Raw genomic sequence first — 17,510 nt, forward strand, 5'->3', positions numbered from 1 at the left:
AAACAAATCCACAGTTCTAGCCTCCTGCCCTGAGTGCACAGAGGCATGAGAACAAGAGCAGATTCGACCACCATGGAGTTGTAGGGCAACAGCGCTTTCTTGAATCCAAGAGCTTTCTGGATACAATACAGCGTATCTACCTGCTTAGTTGCAACCTACATTGTGCGGGGACTCCCAGTTCTAGGGTGCAATGGTACTAAGACCCCTTCCTTAGAAAACTTTGAGCCCAGCACAGACATCTCTGCTCTAGGTTCTTCCGCTGTCTCCAAGTTAAATGGGACAGCCACCACCATCTCCCTCACAAAACTGGTGAAAGAGCACCTCTGGCAGAGAATCCTCTCTCTCTTGAGGAGGAGAGGGATCAGATGGAATTCCATGACTCCTCCGAGAAGTAATGTAGATCCTCATCTGACGCCCATGAACAGTCCTAATTGGACTTCATCATACTCAGGAGCTGGTGAATGTCTCTTTGCTGACCTTGCTCGGGTGGAATCATGTCCACGCTCTAAGGAGCTTCGAGGAGTGGTCCTACTCTCAGACTACAGGGAAACTTCCTCCCCCAATGTCAATGGCAGTACTGCCTGTCAGGACAAATGTCAATACACTGTGAGGTACCGATGTTGAAGGTCTGGGCACCAGCACTGATGGATGCTCAGAGAGGGGCTGTTTTGGCAGTGGCGCAAGCACACTCTATGCCAAAGCGGGAACCCCTTGCAGCAACTGCACTAGCTCCTCCTGGAGCATACTGCTGAACCAGTCAATGAAAGTGGGATTCGGCAAAGACATGAGAGCCAGGACACAGGCAGTCTGAGATGTCAGTGCCAACCAGTGGCGGGGACCTGTCTGCTTGGTGACTTGTGCACCAGCACCTCTAAGGAGGGGGAAGAGTGCCGGCGTTTCTCAGAGATACAGATGTCCCTGTGCTCCTGGCACAGAGTGTCAAGAAAGATCGATGCTTATGCTTCTTGGGCTTCCCCCGATGCGTACAGCCTCGATCCCTCGGTGCCAACAAGCTGAATCCGCATGGGGTGTCTGCCTCAGGTCTGATGCTGACAGGTCTCAGGGACCCGCTAACAGCGCCTGGTGTCGAGACAGGTGGCAGCCCACTCGATGCCAGTGCACTCACAGTGAACAATGAAGTCAGAGTAAGCATGGAGATCAATGTCACCCGTGCTAATGTTGATGGTCCGGCCTTCAAAGATCCAAAAAGATGATCCATTGGAGTCAAATCACACCCACTGAGTTCACACCTGCATTTGTAAACATATCACGCAGGGATTATGATCTGGCCCCAAGGCACCCGATGCACCAACTGTGCAGGTTCTTGACAGAAGTTACGCACCTACACCTGGTGCACCTTTTGAAGCCATTGGGGGAGGGTCTTCTGGGGCATTAAAAAAAAAGAATCACAGCTAAATTTAATTCCTCAATTGTGAGCTGATAAAAAAGGGCAGTGTTCAAAATGAAGACAGGCTGTGATCTAAACGCACAGGCACACATGAAAATAAAGGAAACTTTTAAAATGCCAAAAAAGATCTTAAAAAAAGAAAAGAAAAAGATAAAAAATTAAAACATCCGCACAGGGAGTCACTCACAAGAAACAAGCAGCACAGCATGAGAGAAAGACAATGAAACACGTCCTCTCAGCTCTGTGGATAAACTAGGACTGGAAGACCTGTATTTGCACATCGGGTGGGAAGGCAGCAGTGCATATGTGTGGAACACTGCTAGAACTTTCTACCTTACTAGCTAGTCAGTGTCTGCACCTGGCTCCATCAGACAGCATCACCCAGATGTGTGAATATGAAAGCTGGCTTATCCTCAGACAAAAAATATTCCTTCACTCAACATGTAAAGCTCTGCCAGAGAATGCGGTAAAAAATGGTTAGCATAGTAGGGTTTAATAAAGGCTTGGACAAGTTCATAAGCCATTGAGATGGACTTGGGATAAGCAACATACTACTACTACTTGTTTCTATAGTGCTACTAACATATGCAGTGCTGTACACTTGAACATGAAGAGAATGATAAAACATGGGTAATGAACAAGTGAGGGTAAGGAGTTAAAAGCAGCATCAAAAAGGTGGACTTTTAGCCTAGATTTGAAGACAGCCAGAGATGGAGCTTGACATACCAGCTCAGGAAGTCTATTCCAGGCATATGGTGCAGCAAGACAAAAGGAAAGGAATCTGGAGTTAGCAGTGGAGGAGAAGGGTGCAGATAGAGATTTACCCAGTGCCCGGAGTTTTTGGGGAGTAGTGTAGGGAGAGAAGAGTGGAGAGGTACTGAGGAGCTGCAGAGTGAATGAGTCAAATAAGAGGAGTTTGAACTGTATGCGGAAAAGGATAGGGAGCCAATGAAGTGACTTAAGGAGAGGGCTAATATGAGCATGGTGACACTAGCAGAATACAAGTCATGCAGCAGAATTTTGAGCAGATTGGAGAGAGATAGCTAAGTGGGAGACCTGTGAGAAGCAAGTTGCAATAGTCAAAGTGAGAGGTGATAAGAGTGTGGATAAGGGTTCTGCTAGTGTGCTCAGAAAGGACAAATTTTGGTGCTATTACAGAGAAAGACGACAGGTTTTAGCAGTCTGTTGAATATGTGAACAGAGAGAGAGATGAATCGAAGACGACCCCAAGGTTATGAGCTGATGAGACAGGGAGGATGAGTGTTATTCACAGAGATAGAGAATGGGGGAAAAAGAGAGGTTGGTTTACGGGGAAAGGTAAGAAGCTTAGTCTTGGTCATGTTTAGTTTCAGATGGCAGCGAGTCATCCAGGCAGCAATGTCAGACAGGCAGGCTGATATTTTGGTCTGGATTCCAGCTGAAATTTCTGGTGTGGAGACGTGTCCCGGATTCCTGCTGAAATTTCTGGTGTGGAGAGGTAGATCTGGAAGTCATCAGCATAAAGGTGATACTGAAAACCTTGGGATGAGATCAGAGTACCAAGGGAGGCAGTATAGAAGGAGAAAAGAAGAGGTCCCAGAACAGATCCCCGAGGTACACCAACTGATACTGGGATAGAAATGAAGGAGGATCCACCAGAGTATACACTAAAAGTACAATGGGAGAGATAAGAAAACCAGGAAAGAACAGCGCCTTGAAATCCAAGTGAGGACAGCGCTTCAAGGAGTAGGTAGTGATCAAGTGTCAAAAGCAGCAGATCGAGAATGATGAAGATAGAATACAGACCTTTGGATCTGGCAGGAACAGGTCATTGGAGACTTTAGCAAGCGCTGTTTCAGTTGAATGAAGAGGGCAAAAGCCAGATTGAAGTGGATCAAAAATAGCTCGATATGAAAAAAAATCAAGAAAATAGCCGTGAACAGCACGTTCAAGTATCTTGCATAGGAAAGGGAAGAGGGAGAGACAAGGCGATAGTTGGAAGGGTCCAAGAAATCTATTGTAGTCTTTTGGGATCCTGTCAGGTACTTGTGACCTGGATTGGCCACTGGGCTTCATGGACCTTTGGGCTGCCCAAGTATGGTAATGCCTACATACTTATGTCATGCAGACTACCCATTTGGTAGTGTAGCAATGTCACTAAGTGGCTGAAGGAAAATTTTTCTTTTGAAAGTTCACAAATCAATTTTAGTTTTAGAAACCACATAACACACAATTTACTTTTGTAGATAATTAATTCCATCACCTTTATGTTACAATGCTAAAATGTCAAGAATGTACTCACTTAACACCAATTATTTCGACTTGAAGCTCCTTGGCACACTCCAATAGATGCCTACAGCTCTTCACTGTAGTGCCAAACATCATGTTCACTTCTTCACCTCCACTGATGTCTTCTGTTGCAATGTGAAGTAACAGCCTAAGAGAAGGGGAAGATGATTGGGGCACAGTTGGTTTACATCATCATATGTGAAGTCTGAAGATTGCCAGAAGTATGTTGATTATGTTGTCAGTGATTCCGCTTCATTGATGGGTCAAGAGAACCTAATGAAAAAATCCTGTATAGAGAAAAAACTAGCAATTAGCCGCTAAACACAATCAAAAAGGGGGAAATGGAAAAGCAGCAAGCCAAGACTCAGTTATTGAGTCAGTTGGGTTTTGTAATAAAAGTATATTACCCTTTAATTCTTTCAGTGAACTTTGGGTTTAAATTAAATGCAACTGCAAATTTACAGAAAGTTCAGGGACAGCTTATGGGGTTGTGGCATTCTGAGCCAACTTTTGCTTTGGTGTCAACCCCCTTCCCCCTCAAATACTCACTAAAATCTTGGGGATACTCTTAATATGAACCATACAGATATCAGGACCATGTAGTGGCTCAAAGTAATTTGCTGCCTAAGGCTAGGCATGAGCTCCCCATCCCCACCAAGGCATCCAAAATTTTTTGAGAGGGGACTCCTCAGTTTCAATCAGGGAAAAGTGTCCCCCTCACTCAGAACTCTAGTCTAAGGGTCCCAAAAAGAAAGCAACATACCTGAACATCCAAGTACCTTTCTGTAAGCATTAATGTACAGTTTTCTATATCCAGGGCAGCAAATACACGTATACGCATCAATATTCACTTATACATTATATCTAAACCTATCACCTATACATGTTTGGCAAAGATATGAAAAAACTAGGTATAACGTGAAACATCTGGGACAAACAACCTACACGTATAGGAGTTGAAAATGGTGCCTACTCATGTAGAGTATGTGTAGACTTACAGGGGTATTTTCAGCAGCACAAAGTACATGTGCAGTGCTGCTGAAAATATGGCTAAGGTAAACATGTACTTACATGTATAAAACCCTTCAATGTTTATATGCAAAAATCATAGCTGTATGTAGCCTGAAACTAATAAAACATTCCATACAGTGAACACAACCATAATGTGGTTAACTATAAATATATATTCAGCAACACAAAAAGAAGATGCAATGTGCTCATATTCCAAGGGGGGGGAGGGGGGAAATGAAGATACTTACCTGTAGCAGGTATTCTCCAAGGACAGCAGGGTGGACATCATCACGCATGGGTCGTCGTCCGCAATGGCCAAGGAGCTCCGGACTTAAAAAGAAAATCTTTTAAAAGCTTCTGGAAGTGACGAGACGGGCGCGGGAACAACGCACCGCACATGTGCGACTTCCCGCCTGCGCGCTTCCCTCAGTTATATATAACAAGCAAACTAGAAAAGAACTCCTCCAAAGGGGAGTAGGGTGGGTTGTGATGATGTCCACCCTAATGTCCTCCGAGAATACCTGCTACAGGTAAGTATCTTCATTTTCTCCGAGGACAAACAGGCTGGATATCATCACGCATGGGGTATCCCTAGCACCCAGGCTCACTCAAAACAATGAACAATGGTCAATTGGGCCTCGCAACGGCGAGGACATAACTGAGACTGACCTAAAAACAAACACAACTAAGTGAGAGTGCAGCCTGGAACAGAACAGAAATGGGCCTAGGAGGGTGGAGTTGGATTCTAAACCCCAAACAGATTCTGTAACACCGACTGCCCAAACCGAATGTCGCGTCGGGTATCCTGCTGTAGGCAGTAGTGAGATGTGAATGTGTGGACTGATGACTACGTTGTAGCCTTGCAAATCTCTTCAATAGAAGCTGATTTTAGATGAGCCACTGATACAACCATGGCTCTGACATTATGAGACGTGACATGGCCCTCCAAAGTCAACCCAGCTTGGGCGTAAGTGAAGGAAATGCAATCTGCAAGCCCATTGGAGATTGTGCGTTTTCCGATGGCAACCCCCATCCTGTTGGGATCAAAAGAAACAAACAACTGGGCGGACTGTCTATAGTGCTTCGTCCACTCCACGTAAAAGGCCAGTGCTCTCTTACAGTCCAAGGTATGCAACTTGTCCTCACCAGGGCGGGTATGCGGACGGGGAAAGAATGTTGGCAAGACAATTGACTGGTTCAGATGGAACTCCGACACCACCTTCGGCAGGAACTTAGGATGAGTGCGGAGGACTACCCTGTTATGATGAAATTTAATGTATTGAGCATGAACTACCAGGGCTTGGAGCTCACTGACTCTACAAGCTGAAGTAACAGCCACCAAGAAAATGACCTTCCAGGTTAAGTACTTCAGATGGCAGGAATTCAGTGGCTCAAAAGGAAGTTTCATCAGCTGGGTGAGAACGACATTGAGATCCCATGACACTGGTGGAGGTTTGACTGGGGGCTTTGACAAAAGCAAACCTCTTATAAAACGAACAACTAAAGGCTGTACATAGATAGGCTGACCTTCTACACGGTGATGACAAGCACTGATTGCACTAAGGTAAACTCTTACTGAGTTAGTCTTAAGAACAGACTCCGATAAGTGTAGAAGGTATTCAAGCAGGGTCCGTGTAGGACAAGAGAAGGGAAACCTCCTCCATTTAAAACCAAAACTCCTTTTCGTTGAATCTTTCCTGGAAGCAAGACTCGGGAGACACCCTCTGAGAGGCCTAAAGAAGCAACTTCTAAGCTCTCAACATCCAGGCCATGAAAGCCAGAGACTGGAGGTTGGGATGTAGAAGCGACCCCTCGTTCTGAGTGATGAGGGTTGGAAAACACTCCAATCTCCACGGTTCTTCGGAGGACAAGTCCAGAAGAAGAGGGAACCAAATCTGAAGAGGCCAGAAAGGTGCTATCAGAATCATGGTTCTGCGGTCTTGCCTGAGTTTCAGTACAGTCTTCCCCACTAAAGGAATGGGAGGATACGCATACAGGAGACCCGTCCCCCAATGAAGGAGAAAGGCATCTGACAATAGCCTGTCGTGGGCCTGAAACAGAATTGAGGAACTTTGTGATTGTACTGAGTGGCAAAAAGATCCACTGAGGGGGTGCCCCACGCTCGAAAGATCTTGCGGACAACATCAATGTTCAGAGACCACTCGTGAGGTTGCATGATCCTGCTCAACTTGTCGGCCAGGCCGTTGTTTATGCCTGCCAGATATGTGGCCTGGAGAAGCATGCCGTGCTGACTCGGCCAAAGCCACATTCTGACGGCTTCCTGACACAGAGGGCGAGATCCGGTGCCCCCCTGCTTGTTTGTGTAATACATAGCAACCTGATTGTCTGTCTGAATTAGGAGAATTTGGTTGGACAGCCGATCTCAAAGTCTTTAGGGCATTCCAGATCGATCACAATTCCAAGAGGTTGATCTGAAGATGCGTTTCCTGGAAGGACCAAACCCCTTGAGTGTGGAGCCCATCCACATGAGCTCCCCACCCCAGAAGGGATGCATCAGTCGTCAGCACTTTTTGCGGCTGAGGAATTTGGAATTGGCGTCCCAAGGTCAGATTGGAGCGAATGGTCCACCAGTAAAGGGAACTGCAAAATTTGGTGGAAAGATGGATGACATCCTCTAGATCCCCCCCCCCCCCCCCGGTAGCCTGACACCACTGGGAAGCTAGGGTCCACTGAACTGATCGCATGTGTACACGTGCCATGGGGGTCACATGAACTGTGGAGGCCATGTGGCCCAGAAGTCTCAACATCTGCCGAGCTGTGATCTGTTGGGATGCTCGAGCTGAGGACACGAGGGCCAGAAGGTTGTCCGCCCGTGCCTGGGGAAGATAAGCTCGAGACGTCTGTGTGTTCAACAGAGCTCCTATGAATTCCAATTTCTGCATGGGAATCAGACTGGACTTGAGATAGTTGATGACAAACCCCAGTAGTTCGAGCAGTTGAATAGTAATCTGCATGGATTGTAGAGCCCCTGCCTCCGAGGTGTTCTTCACCAGCCAATCGTCGAGAGAAGGAAACACATAGCATCATGGTGCTTCTTGAGGGAATCAACCATATCCTCAACTTTCTCTCCAAAAATATTGTCCCCCCGGCAAGGAACATCTGCCATTCGGTGCTGGGTCTTCTGATCCAGGTCCGAGACACGCAGCCATGAGAGTCTGTGCATCACGATACCTTGAGCAGCCACCCGGGATGCGGCATCAAAAGTATCAAAAGCTCCCCTGGCCAGGAATTTGCGACACGCCTTCTGCTGCCTGACCACCTGGTGAAAAAGTTCAGCAAGCTCGGGGGGAAAGAGCTTCAACCAAACCGTATAGTTGCTTTATCGAGTTCCGTAAGTGAATGCTGGTGTACAGCTGGTATGTTTGAATCTTGGCCGCGAGCATTCCAGCCTGATACGTACGCCTCGCAAAAGAATCCAAGGTTCTAGATTCTTTGCCCGGGGGCGCCAAGGCATAGTCCCTAGTACTCTTGGATCTTCTGAGAGCATAGTCCACCACCATGGAATCGTGAGGAAGTTGGGCCTTTACCATCACAGGCTCACCATGAACTCTGTACTGGGACTCGGACTTGTTGACAACTGAATTAGATAGAGGGCAAGACCAATTTCACATCACTTCCCGGAATGTATTGTGCAAGGGGGCCGTTGCAACCTCTTTTGGCGGAGAAAGATAATCCAGGACCTCGAACATCTCGGCCCTGGGCTCATCCACAGCCTCCATGGGAAATGGAATGTCCCTAGACATTTCCCGCACAAAAGATGAAAAGGATAGACATTCAGGTGGAGATTGTCTAACCTTAATAGGTGGATTGGGATGAGATGGAAGCCCCTGAGAATCTTCCTCCGAAAAATATCTGGGGTCTTCCTCCTCTCCCCATGAGTGCTCCTCTTCGGTATCGGACAATAGCTCACGAAGAGTAGCCCGAACCCGAGCCTGCCTCGACCTCGAGGATCGATGTCCTCGTGAAGGGCGTTGAGAAGTGGACCCTTGCCTGGACTCCGGCGAATCTTCCTCCTCCGACGTCGAGTCAACCCGGGTGGCAACCGGCTCAGGCACCGCAAGCGGTACAGAGGGCGGAGACCTCCGCGCAGATGGGCCAGACGCTGTCTCAGCAGTGGATACCCGAAGCGCAAGCACCTCTGGTACCGAGGCAGATGGACGCATCATCCCTTCCAGAAGGCCTGGAAGCATGGCCCGGAGACACTCATCGAGGGCTGCCATCGGAACAAGCTGTGGGGCCTGTGCCAGAGTCGGTGCCAGAGTCTGAAGAGGCTCGACAACCGATACCTGGCTGCCACACGACCGGCGCATCGGCACTTCCTGAATGGAGGGTGAGTGGTCCTCCCGGTGCCGACGCTTCTCAGGTGCCAACGCTTCTCAGGTGCCACATCCCTCAGCTCCCCGGAGCTCTCGGTACCGTGACGGGAAGAAGATCAATGGCTTCTTAGCCTTCGCCCGATGCCCATCATCGACACTCCTCGGTACCGATGAGGAGGACGTGGAATCCTCACGCCTCCTCAGGGGCCGGGTCCGACTCAGGGCGGTCCGGGGGGCATGCATAGCAGTAGGCCTCGAGACGGGTGGAGAGCCACTCGATTCCTCGTTGCTCCCAGCTCGAATTGGTCTCTCGGCAGCCATTACCTGACCTCTCGAAGCCGCTTCCCTCGATGTCACTGACCTCGGTACCGATGCCGAAGGATCGGACCAATCTGAAAAGAGCTTCTCGTGCTGAGCCTCTCGAGCACCTGGGTTCTTTTTTTCATTTACAGAGCTTACAGGAAGCTGGTAAATGGTCGGGCTTGAGGCACTGGAAACACCAAGCGTGAGGGTCGGTCGATGAGATGGTCCGGTTGCAGCGAGAACAGCGCTTGAAGCTGCTGGGAGTCCTGACATGGGAGGAAAAATAGCGGTCGAAAAAAATCAAACGGCTCGATGGTGCCACTGAAAAAGGCACAAAACAGGGAAAAAGAAACGCGACAGAGCGGCCGCGACGGAAGAAAGGCAACTTAGAAAGAGGGGAAAAACCTAAGAAAGATTAAGGAACCTATTTTTTTTTTACAAAACGAAAAAAGGCAAATACTGGAGCGTGTAAACTCGACAAAAAGTCTCCTGGGCCGAAAAACACGAGGAGCGCTTGAAAACAAACCCTCCCTCGCGAAGCGGAAAAGAAAGAACTGAGGGACGCGCTTGGGCGAGAAGTCACTCGCACATGCGCGGTGCCTTGTCCCCGTGCCCGTCTCGTCGCTTCCAGAAGCTTTTAAAAGTTTTTCTTTTAAGTCCAGAGCTCCTGGGCCGTCGCAGACGACAACCCATGTGTGATGATGTCCAGCCAGCTTGTCTTTGGAGAACAGCTTTTATTGTGGTATTATAAATCGCACTGTGGTTCTCACTTCATTTGAACATATTCTGCATACACAGAAACCCGTCACGATATGTGCAGAGCTGAACTGGGACATTTATCCATAGAACATACAAAAAATATGCTGGATTGTGGTGTCAACTCGATAACAGTATCAGACAAACTGTGAAGTAATAAAGAAAACACAAAAACTACCTCCACTATGAGTACCAATTAGTTTCAAACAAAACGGTGGCTAGTGTCTGAAAAGAGAACATAACAGCCATACTGGGTCAGACCAATGGTCCATCTAGCCCTGCATTCTGTTTCCAACAGTAGACATTCCAAGTCAAAAGTACCTGGTCGAAACTCAAATAGTACCAACATTCCATGCTACTAATCCCAGGGCAAGTGTCTTCCCCATGTCTCTCTCAATAGCAGACTATGGACATTTCCTTCAGGAACTTGTCCAAACTTTTTAAAAATACAAAATTTAATATCAAGACAATGAAGTCTGCATTTCGGTGTGCAGTGCACCTGCCTCAGGATTATCAACTTCAATCTAAATCTCTTGTACTGTTTAGAAAGAGAGATATAATCATAAAATCAAACAGCCAACCACAATATGGGTTGTGGCAATATCATGACATCAAATGCTGAAAGAAAAACAGCACTTCATTTTAGCAGTACTGCATATTAAAATGCAGAACTGCACTGTCTCTTGGTATTACATTATTTATGGATTTTATAGATCTCTATGACCTGTATTTTTTTAAAACGTGATTGTTAATGAATATCCCTTGGTTGGTATCCCATTTTTGTTCTCCTTGGTTGGTTTTTGCAGAGGCCACCGGCTTTTTTTTTTTTTTTTACCAAACCTTTTTTAAACCATAAACACGCTAAGTTCAATAATCATCATCTCCTACTTAATTCAAGGCAGAATTCAAGGCAGAAAATGTCAGATGTATTTGTATTGTTTTGAAACAGCAAAGAAACTTACCTATAGGTATCCTCCGAGGACATCAGGACTTATATTCTCACGTATGGGGTAATGCAATCCTGTGATGCCCAATTGTTTTGTGGAGAGCAAGATATGCTCAGCTGCACGTGCACAAGTGCCTTCCGCAGGCCAAGCGAAAGAGTGTGGTTACCGCAGTACAATATTCAGCATATATATATAAAATAAAAAGAAAAATAAAGGAGACAACTCCAAGGGGAAGCCAGAGGGTTATGAGAAAATAAGGCCTGCTATCCTCGGAGAATACCTGCTACACGTATCTTCGCTTTCTCCGAGTACAAGCAGACCTATTTATTCACATATGTATGGGGAATCAATAGCTATTAGGATAAATGAAAATCACCACCATTGGTAAATTAGGCCTTGCAACGGCAAGAACCTAACATTAACCTGAAACTCTAAACGAACTATGCGAGTGCAGCCTGGAGCAAAAGAAAACATGCCGGGGGGGGGGGGGGGGGGGGGGTTAAAGTTAAGAGTCTAAACCCTAAACAGATTCTGTAATACTGTCTGTCCAAGGCAGTAGTGTGATGTAAATGCTTGGACCGTAGACCACGTCGCATCCTTGCAAATCCAATAGAGAATGGAGACTGACCACAAGTGGGCTACCAACGCAGCCATGGCACTAACATTGTGAGCCCTGACATGACCCTACAGAGGCAGCCTAGCTTGGGCATATGTGATGGAAATGAAATCTGCCAGCTAATTGGAAATGGTGTTATTTCCTGATGGCGACCTCCATCCTGTTGGGATCAAAAAACAAAAAGCTGATTGGACTGTCTGTGGGGCCTTGTCTGCTCCATGTAATAGGCCAATGCTCTCTTGCAATCCAAGGTGTGCAAACTGCTTTCGCCAGGATGGGCATGAGGTCGGGGAAAGAATGTTTCAGATGGAACTCCGATACCGACTTCAGCAGGAACTTAAGATGCGTGGGGTGGACAACTCTGTTGTGATGAAGCTTAGAGTAAGGTGCATCCGCTACTAAGGCCTGAAGCTCACTGTCCCTATGAGATGAAATAACCACCAAGAAAACAACCTTTCAGGTCAAGTACTTCAGATGACAGAATTCATCAGCTGGGTGAGAATGACGTTGAGATCCTATGATGCAGGTGGAGGTTTGACAGGGGGCTTTGACAAAAGCAAACCTCTCATGAAGCGAACTAAAGGCTGCCCAGAGAGGGGCATACCTTCTACAAGTTGATGAAAAGCACTAATTGCACTAAGGTGAACCCTTACGGAGTTGGTCTCGAGAGAAGGCTCTGAAAAATGTAGAAGGTATTCAAAGCAGGGTCTGTGTAAGGAAATGGAATCTAAGGCCTTGCTCTCACAACAGATAGCAAACCTTCTCCATTTAAAAGAGTAACACCTCTTAGTGGAATCTTTCCTGCAAGCCATCAAGGCTCGGGAAACACCCTCCAAAAGACCCAAGGAACCAAATTCTAGGTTCTCAACATCCAAGCTGTGAGAGCCAGAGACTGCAGGGTGGGATGTAGAAGTGACCCCTCACTCTGTGTGATGCGGTTCTTCGGAGGATAATTCCAGAAGAGGAAACCATATCTGCTGCTGCCAGTACGACACAATCAGTCTTGCTTGAGCTTCGACAAAGTCTTTCCCACTAGAGGTATGTGAGGATACGCACACAGAAGATGATCTGTCCGCCAATTGAGGAAGGCATCTGATGGTGGGAAGCCTGGAATAGAACCAAGGGACCTTGTGGTTGAACTGAGTGGCAAAAAGATCCACCGAGGGGGTGCCCCACGATCGGAAGATCTTGCTGGCCATGCCCATATTGACAGACCACATGCGACTGCATTATCTTGCTCAGCCTGTCGGATAAGTGGCACAAAGGAACATGCCATGTTGGCAAGCACAATGCCACATCCAGATGGCCTCTTGATACAGAGGGCATGATCTGATGCCCCCCTGCTTGTTGGTATAATACATTGCAACCTATGTGAATGAGAACAATTTGATGAGATAGCCATCTCTGCAAGCCTTTAGAGCATTCCAGATAGCTCGAAGCTCCAGGAGGTTGATCTGAAGATTCATTTCCAGAGAGGACCAAGCTCCTTGAGTGTGAAAGCCCATCTACATGAGCTCCCCAGCCCAGAAGAGATGCATCCGTCGTCAGCACTTTTTGTGGCTGATGAATTTGAAAAGGAAGTCTCAGAGTCAAATTGGATCGAAACGTCCACCATTGAATACAGTGTACAAAAGCTCTGGGGACACTTGAATGACATCTCAATGTGGCTTATAATACATCATGGATAGTGGAAATTAGAAGAGAGTAGACAGTGTTACAGAAGGATTTTGGGTTACATGGTGATGGAATACATGATAGTAATAAAACAGAAAGCATTGATTTACATTTCTAGATATGTGTAAGAATTTCACATGCTTTGGTCTATGTGGTATATCTTGTCAAAGAGATGGGTCTTTAGTAATTTACGGAAGTTGGTCAGTTCATAGGTCGCTTTCAGGTTGCTTGGCAATGTGTTCCAGAATTGCGCGCTTATATAAGAAAAGGTTGATGCATGCATTACTTTGTACTTTAGACCTTTACAGCTGGGGAAATGAAGATTAAGGAATGTGCGAGAAGATTTTTTAGCATTCCTGGATGGTAGGTCTATCAGGTCTGACATATAGGCTGGGGCATCACCATGGATGATTTTATGTACTAGGGTACATACTTTGAACATGATGCGTTGGGAGCCAGTGTAGCTTCTCTACCTCCTATCCCATGCCTCTCCAATTTCCTCTGGAGTCTTTCATGAGACTAATTTTCTCAGAAGTCTCTCCTTATGGAGACTCCTGTCTAAAGCTTTCTGAAAATCTACCAGTTCACCTCTATCCACACGTTTCACGCCTTCAAAGAAATGAAGCAAACTGATGAGGCAAGACTTCCCTTGGCTTAAGCCATGCTGATTCTGTCCCATTAAATCATGTCTGTGTATTCCATAATTTCATTCTTTATAATAGTAAACATAGGGCTGATGAAAAAAAAGTGAAGCAGATATTTTCCGAGGACAGCAGGCTTCATTCTCACACGTGGGTAGACGTTGATCCACGTTGCCCGGTCTGGCATTTATGCCAAAGTAAGAAGTCAGATCCTTGTGAAGCGTGAGCCACACCCCACCACGCATGTGCGAGTTCTCTCCTGTCCCGAGAACGCAGTCTCCTCAGTTTAATTTTAAAGCAAAAAGAATAAAATAAAATAATGAAGGGGAGGTGGGCGGGATTGTGAGAATATGAAGCCTGCTGTCCTCGACGGCCAAATCAAACTACTTGGTGCCTGAAACAGCAGTCAAGGCCTAAAAGCAGCCCACGTTGAAAATAAGGGAAACTTAAATAGGGGCAGAAAAGTACTAAGAAAATAAGTTACAGCCAGCCCAAAAAATAAACTCAGGATGGATGGGTACCCATTCGCAAGGCCAAGAGCCTTCGGACTAGACCACAAGCTGTGCAGGCATCAGGCAAAGACATGTCTGGGAAGCAGAAATTCTCCTTGTCTTACACAGAACTGCTGCCACTGAGGAATCTCAACTCCTTAAACAGATCTTCCCAAGGGCCAGACCAAAGCCAAAATGGACTTAGACCTACATTAATATAGAGCTCTGTTGAACAAAACATCAAACCCTAGGGCAGCAAAGGGGGCCCATACCAGCATACCAGTCTGACATGATCAGGATAATCAGCCCCATGTTTCACTATCCTGTGAACGACTCACTGAACCTGTGTTTGAAGAGAACAAACAACAAAAGGACATTCCTGAGGCCAAATGTTGAGATAGTATATCTATAGTGGTGGACTTGCTCCCATCCTTTGACTGAAAATCCAGGCCTTGATATGCTGGCACATCATAAGGCCCAAGACTGTATCTGTGTGTGACACTCCCCCTACTTGGCAGGCTCTGCTCATTAAAGCTAAAAAACATTCACATTTACTTTGCATTCTAGCTATATAAGCCTCAGATCACCTTTGGGTTATCTGCTGCAGACTGACCTATTGAGTAAAGAGTGTACAGCCATGTCACAGTGCAAGGTTCTTCTGCCTCCACCAAATGGCCCTGGCCTATAGTTTGAGGCTCTAAGGAGTCACACAATTAGACCACATAGGCTTAACAGTGCTCTCTCCTGGGAAAGTGACCAAACAATGATATCTGACAGCACTATAACCTCAGTAGAATTAGAATCTGCCTGCAAAAGGCAGAGAAAAACAGCTCACTTCACTCCTAGGAGGCTGGGGTCTACCTTCAGTTCCTCTAAATTCTGTGCCAAAGTTAAGACAGCTGAAGGCAATTAAGTTTTGTCTATCAGAAGGAAAGATAAAGGGCCCAGCCTTTTGCAGTTATACCTTATTTTGGTGATGTGGCCATAAAATAGATGCTGATCCATCAATAAAAGGCCACTCAGTCATGCACACCACCTGGGCCACAGCTTAACCTGGGGAATCCTTCCATGTTTTTGTGAAATGTAAAAACTCCAAAATCATTCCAACTGATTGGGTGCCAGTTTGCCCCCAAGACAAGCCTAACATGCTGAGCTGCTACAATTTATGTGAGTCACCCATAGTTTATCCAGACATGCTGGAAGCAAATGGAAGAGCAGACTACTGGCCTCTATCTATTCCCAGGCTACGCCATAGCTGTATCTACCAGCCCTTACGGTTCAGTGTTCCAAAAGGGTCAAACATTTGTATGAACAAAACAGTCAATCACAGGAGCTGTGGCCCACTCTTACAGGGGAACTCCATTCCAGAACAAAAGTTGATACTTCCCAGGGCACCTGACAACTATCTGCCCTCAGCTTGATCCCATGAGTTAACAGCACTATCAGTGCTACATGAAACGGCTTCTCCTAAGCTACACACTAGCTTGCTGGAGTACTACACTATGGCTCCGCCCTCAGCTCCATTTTCAACTTTCAGGGTTCTCTACAGGACCACTGTCACTGTCCGAGTGGTCCCAATTTGTCTTACCTGGGTGGTAAGGCCCCTGCTCTAATCTCCTTGATGGAGGAGATGCCTTGCCCTCCGTTCTGGATCTTGTCTGAAGATTTTGAGGGAGAGAAGATAAAAACCCAGTTCATCTAAGATATGGACACTGAGGCATTCTCTTCATGGATAAAAGCTTCCTAGTGCCAAAGCCCATCCTCAAGGTCCACCAACACCTAAAAGGCTAGCACAAGACTACATGAGATTATAGTATGTCAGTGAATTATTCTCTCCAGATAATCCAAGACCCAGCACACCCAGCCTAGAAGGAACTGAACTTGGTCCCTTGCCTTCCTGAAGGCAGCAGATTACTGTTAAGTGCTGAACGTTACAATCTAAGCACCTTTTAGACTCTCAAGCCAGGCTGCTCAATCAGTTCATCTAAGTTCCCTGAAGGGTGCCAAACCTGGCCTGAACATGGCTTGGGAAGCCAATGAGATTGGAAAGTTAAACCTGCAAGGAGCCATGCCACTGCTCTGTCCCAAGTGGCAGCAGAAAATCTTGAAAGCTACCTTTATCCTACAAAGGAAGGTGGTGTGGAGAAATGAAAATTAAACAACTTGAACGAGATGCCGCCAGTACAGCATTGGGACTTAAGCTTCAAGCTCCCTTGGTTCTCTCTCTATACCATAAGCTATTCTTCCAGGGCTAGACTAGGGAAGAAAGGAATGAAAATCTGCAGGTAGCCCTCACAAGACCAGACGAAAGCCTGAAGCCACCACTACCACTAGTGGGAAAAATCATAGTGGCTACAAAGCTCTGAGACCTCAGGCACATGCTCCAGGGCTACGAAGGCCTGGAGAGGTATACCGCGCTTCTGCTGATGGTCTGAACACAATGGATCTACTAGGCAACTACTTGCTAGCCACAATCACATTGTGTGTTTTACCGCTACATATCCTCACTGCTGGATAGTGTGGTTCCTCAGGGGTCTGTGCTGGGACAGCTGCTTTTTAACATGTTTATAAATGATTTAGAGATGGGAGTAACTACTGAGGTAATTAAATTAGCATACAACACAAAGTTATTCAAAGTTGTTAAATAGCGAGAGGATTGTGAAAAATTACAAGAGGACCTTACGAGACTGGGCATCTAAATGGTAGATGACGTTTAATGTGAGCAACTGCAAAGTGACGCGTGTGGGAAAGAGGAACCCAAATTATAGCTACGTCATGCAAGGTTCCACATTAGGAGTCACTGATCAAGAAAGGGATCTCGGCATTGTTGTTGATACGTTCAAATGCTCTGTTCAGTGTGCTGTGGCAGCTAAGAAAGCAAATATAGAATGTTAAGTATTATAAGGAAAGGAATGGAAAACAAAAGTGAGGATGTCATAATGCCTTTGTATCGGTCCATGGTGCAACTGCACCTTGAACACTGTGTTCAATTCTGGTCGCCGCATCTCAAAAAATATATAGTGGAATTAGAAAAGGTACAGAGAAGGGCGATAAAAAT

The 17,510-nt window shown here is 46.4% G+C and overlaps 1 protein-coding gene across 3 annotated transcripts in view; it reads right to left on the reverse strand.

The window, feature by feature from the left end:
* AZIN1 (antizyme inhibitor 1) overlaps nt 1–17,510 on the reverse strand; it is a 281,655-nt gene that overhangs the window by 162,839 nt on the left and 101,306 nt on the right. For all 3 annotated transcript variants that reach the window (XM_030217535.1, XM_030217541.1, XM_030217551.1), the window contains exon 6: nt 3,690–3,824. In XM_030217535.1, the coding sequence (XP_030073395.1) occupies nt 3,690–3,824 (135 nt within the window). The remainder of the gene's footprint in view (nt 1–3,689; nt 3,825–17,510) is intronic.

The sequence above is a fragment of the Microcaecilia unicolor genome, chromosome 1 (assembly GCF_901765095.1).
Source record: "Microcaecilia unicolor chromosome 1, aMicUni1.1, whole genome shotgun sequence".
Taxonomy (NCBI): domain Eukaryota; kingdom Metazoa; phylum Chordata; class Amphibia; order Gymnophiona; family Siphonopidae; genus Microcaecilia; species Microcaecilia unicolor.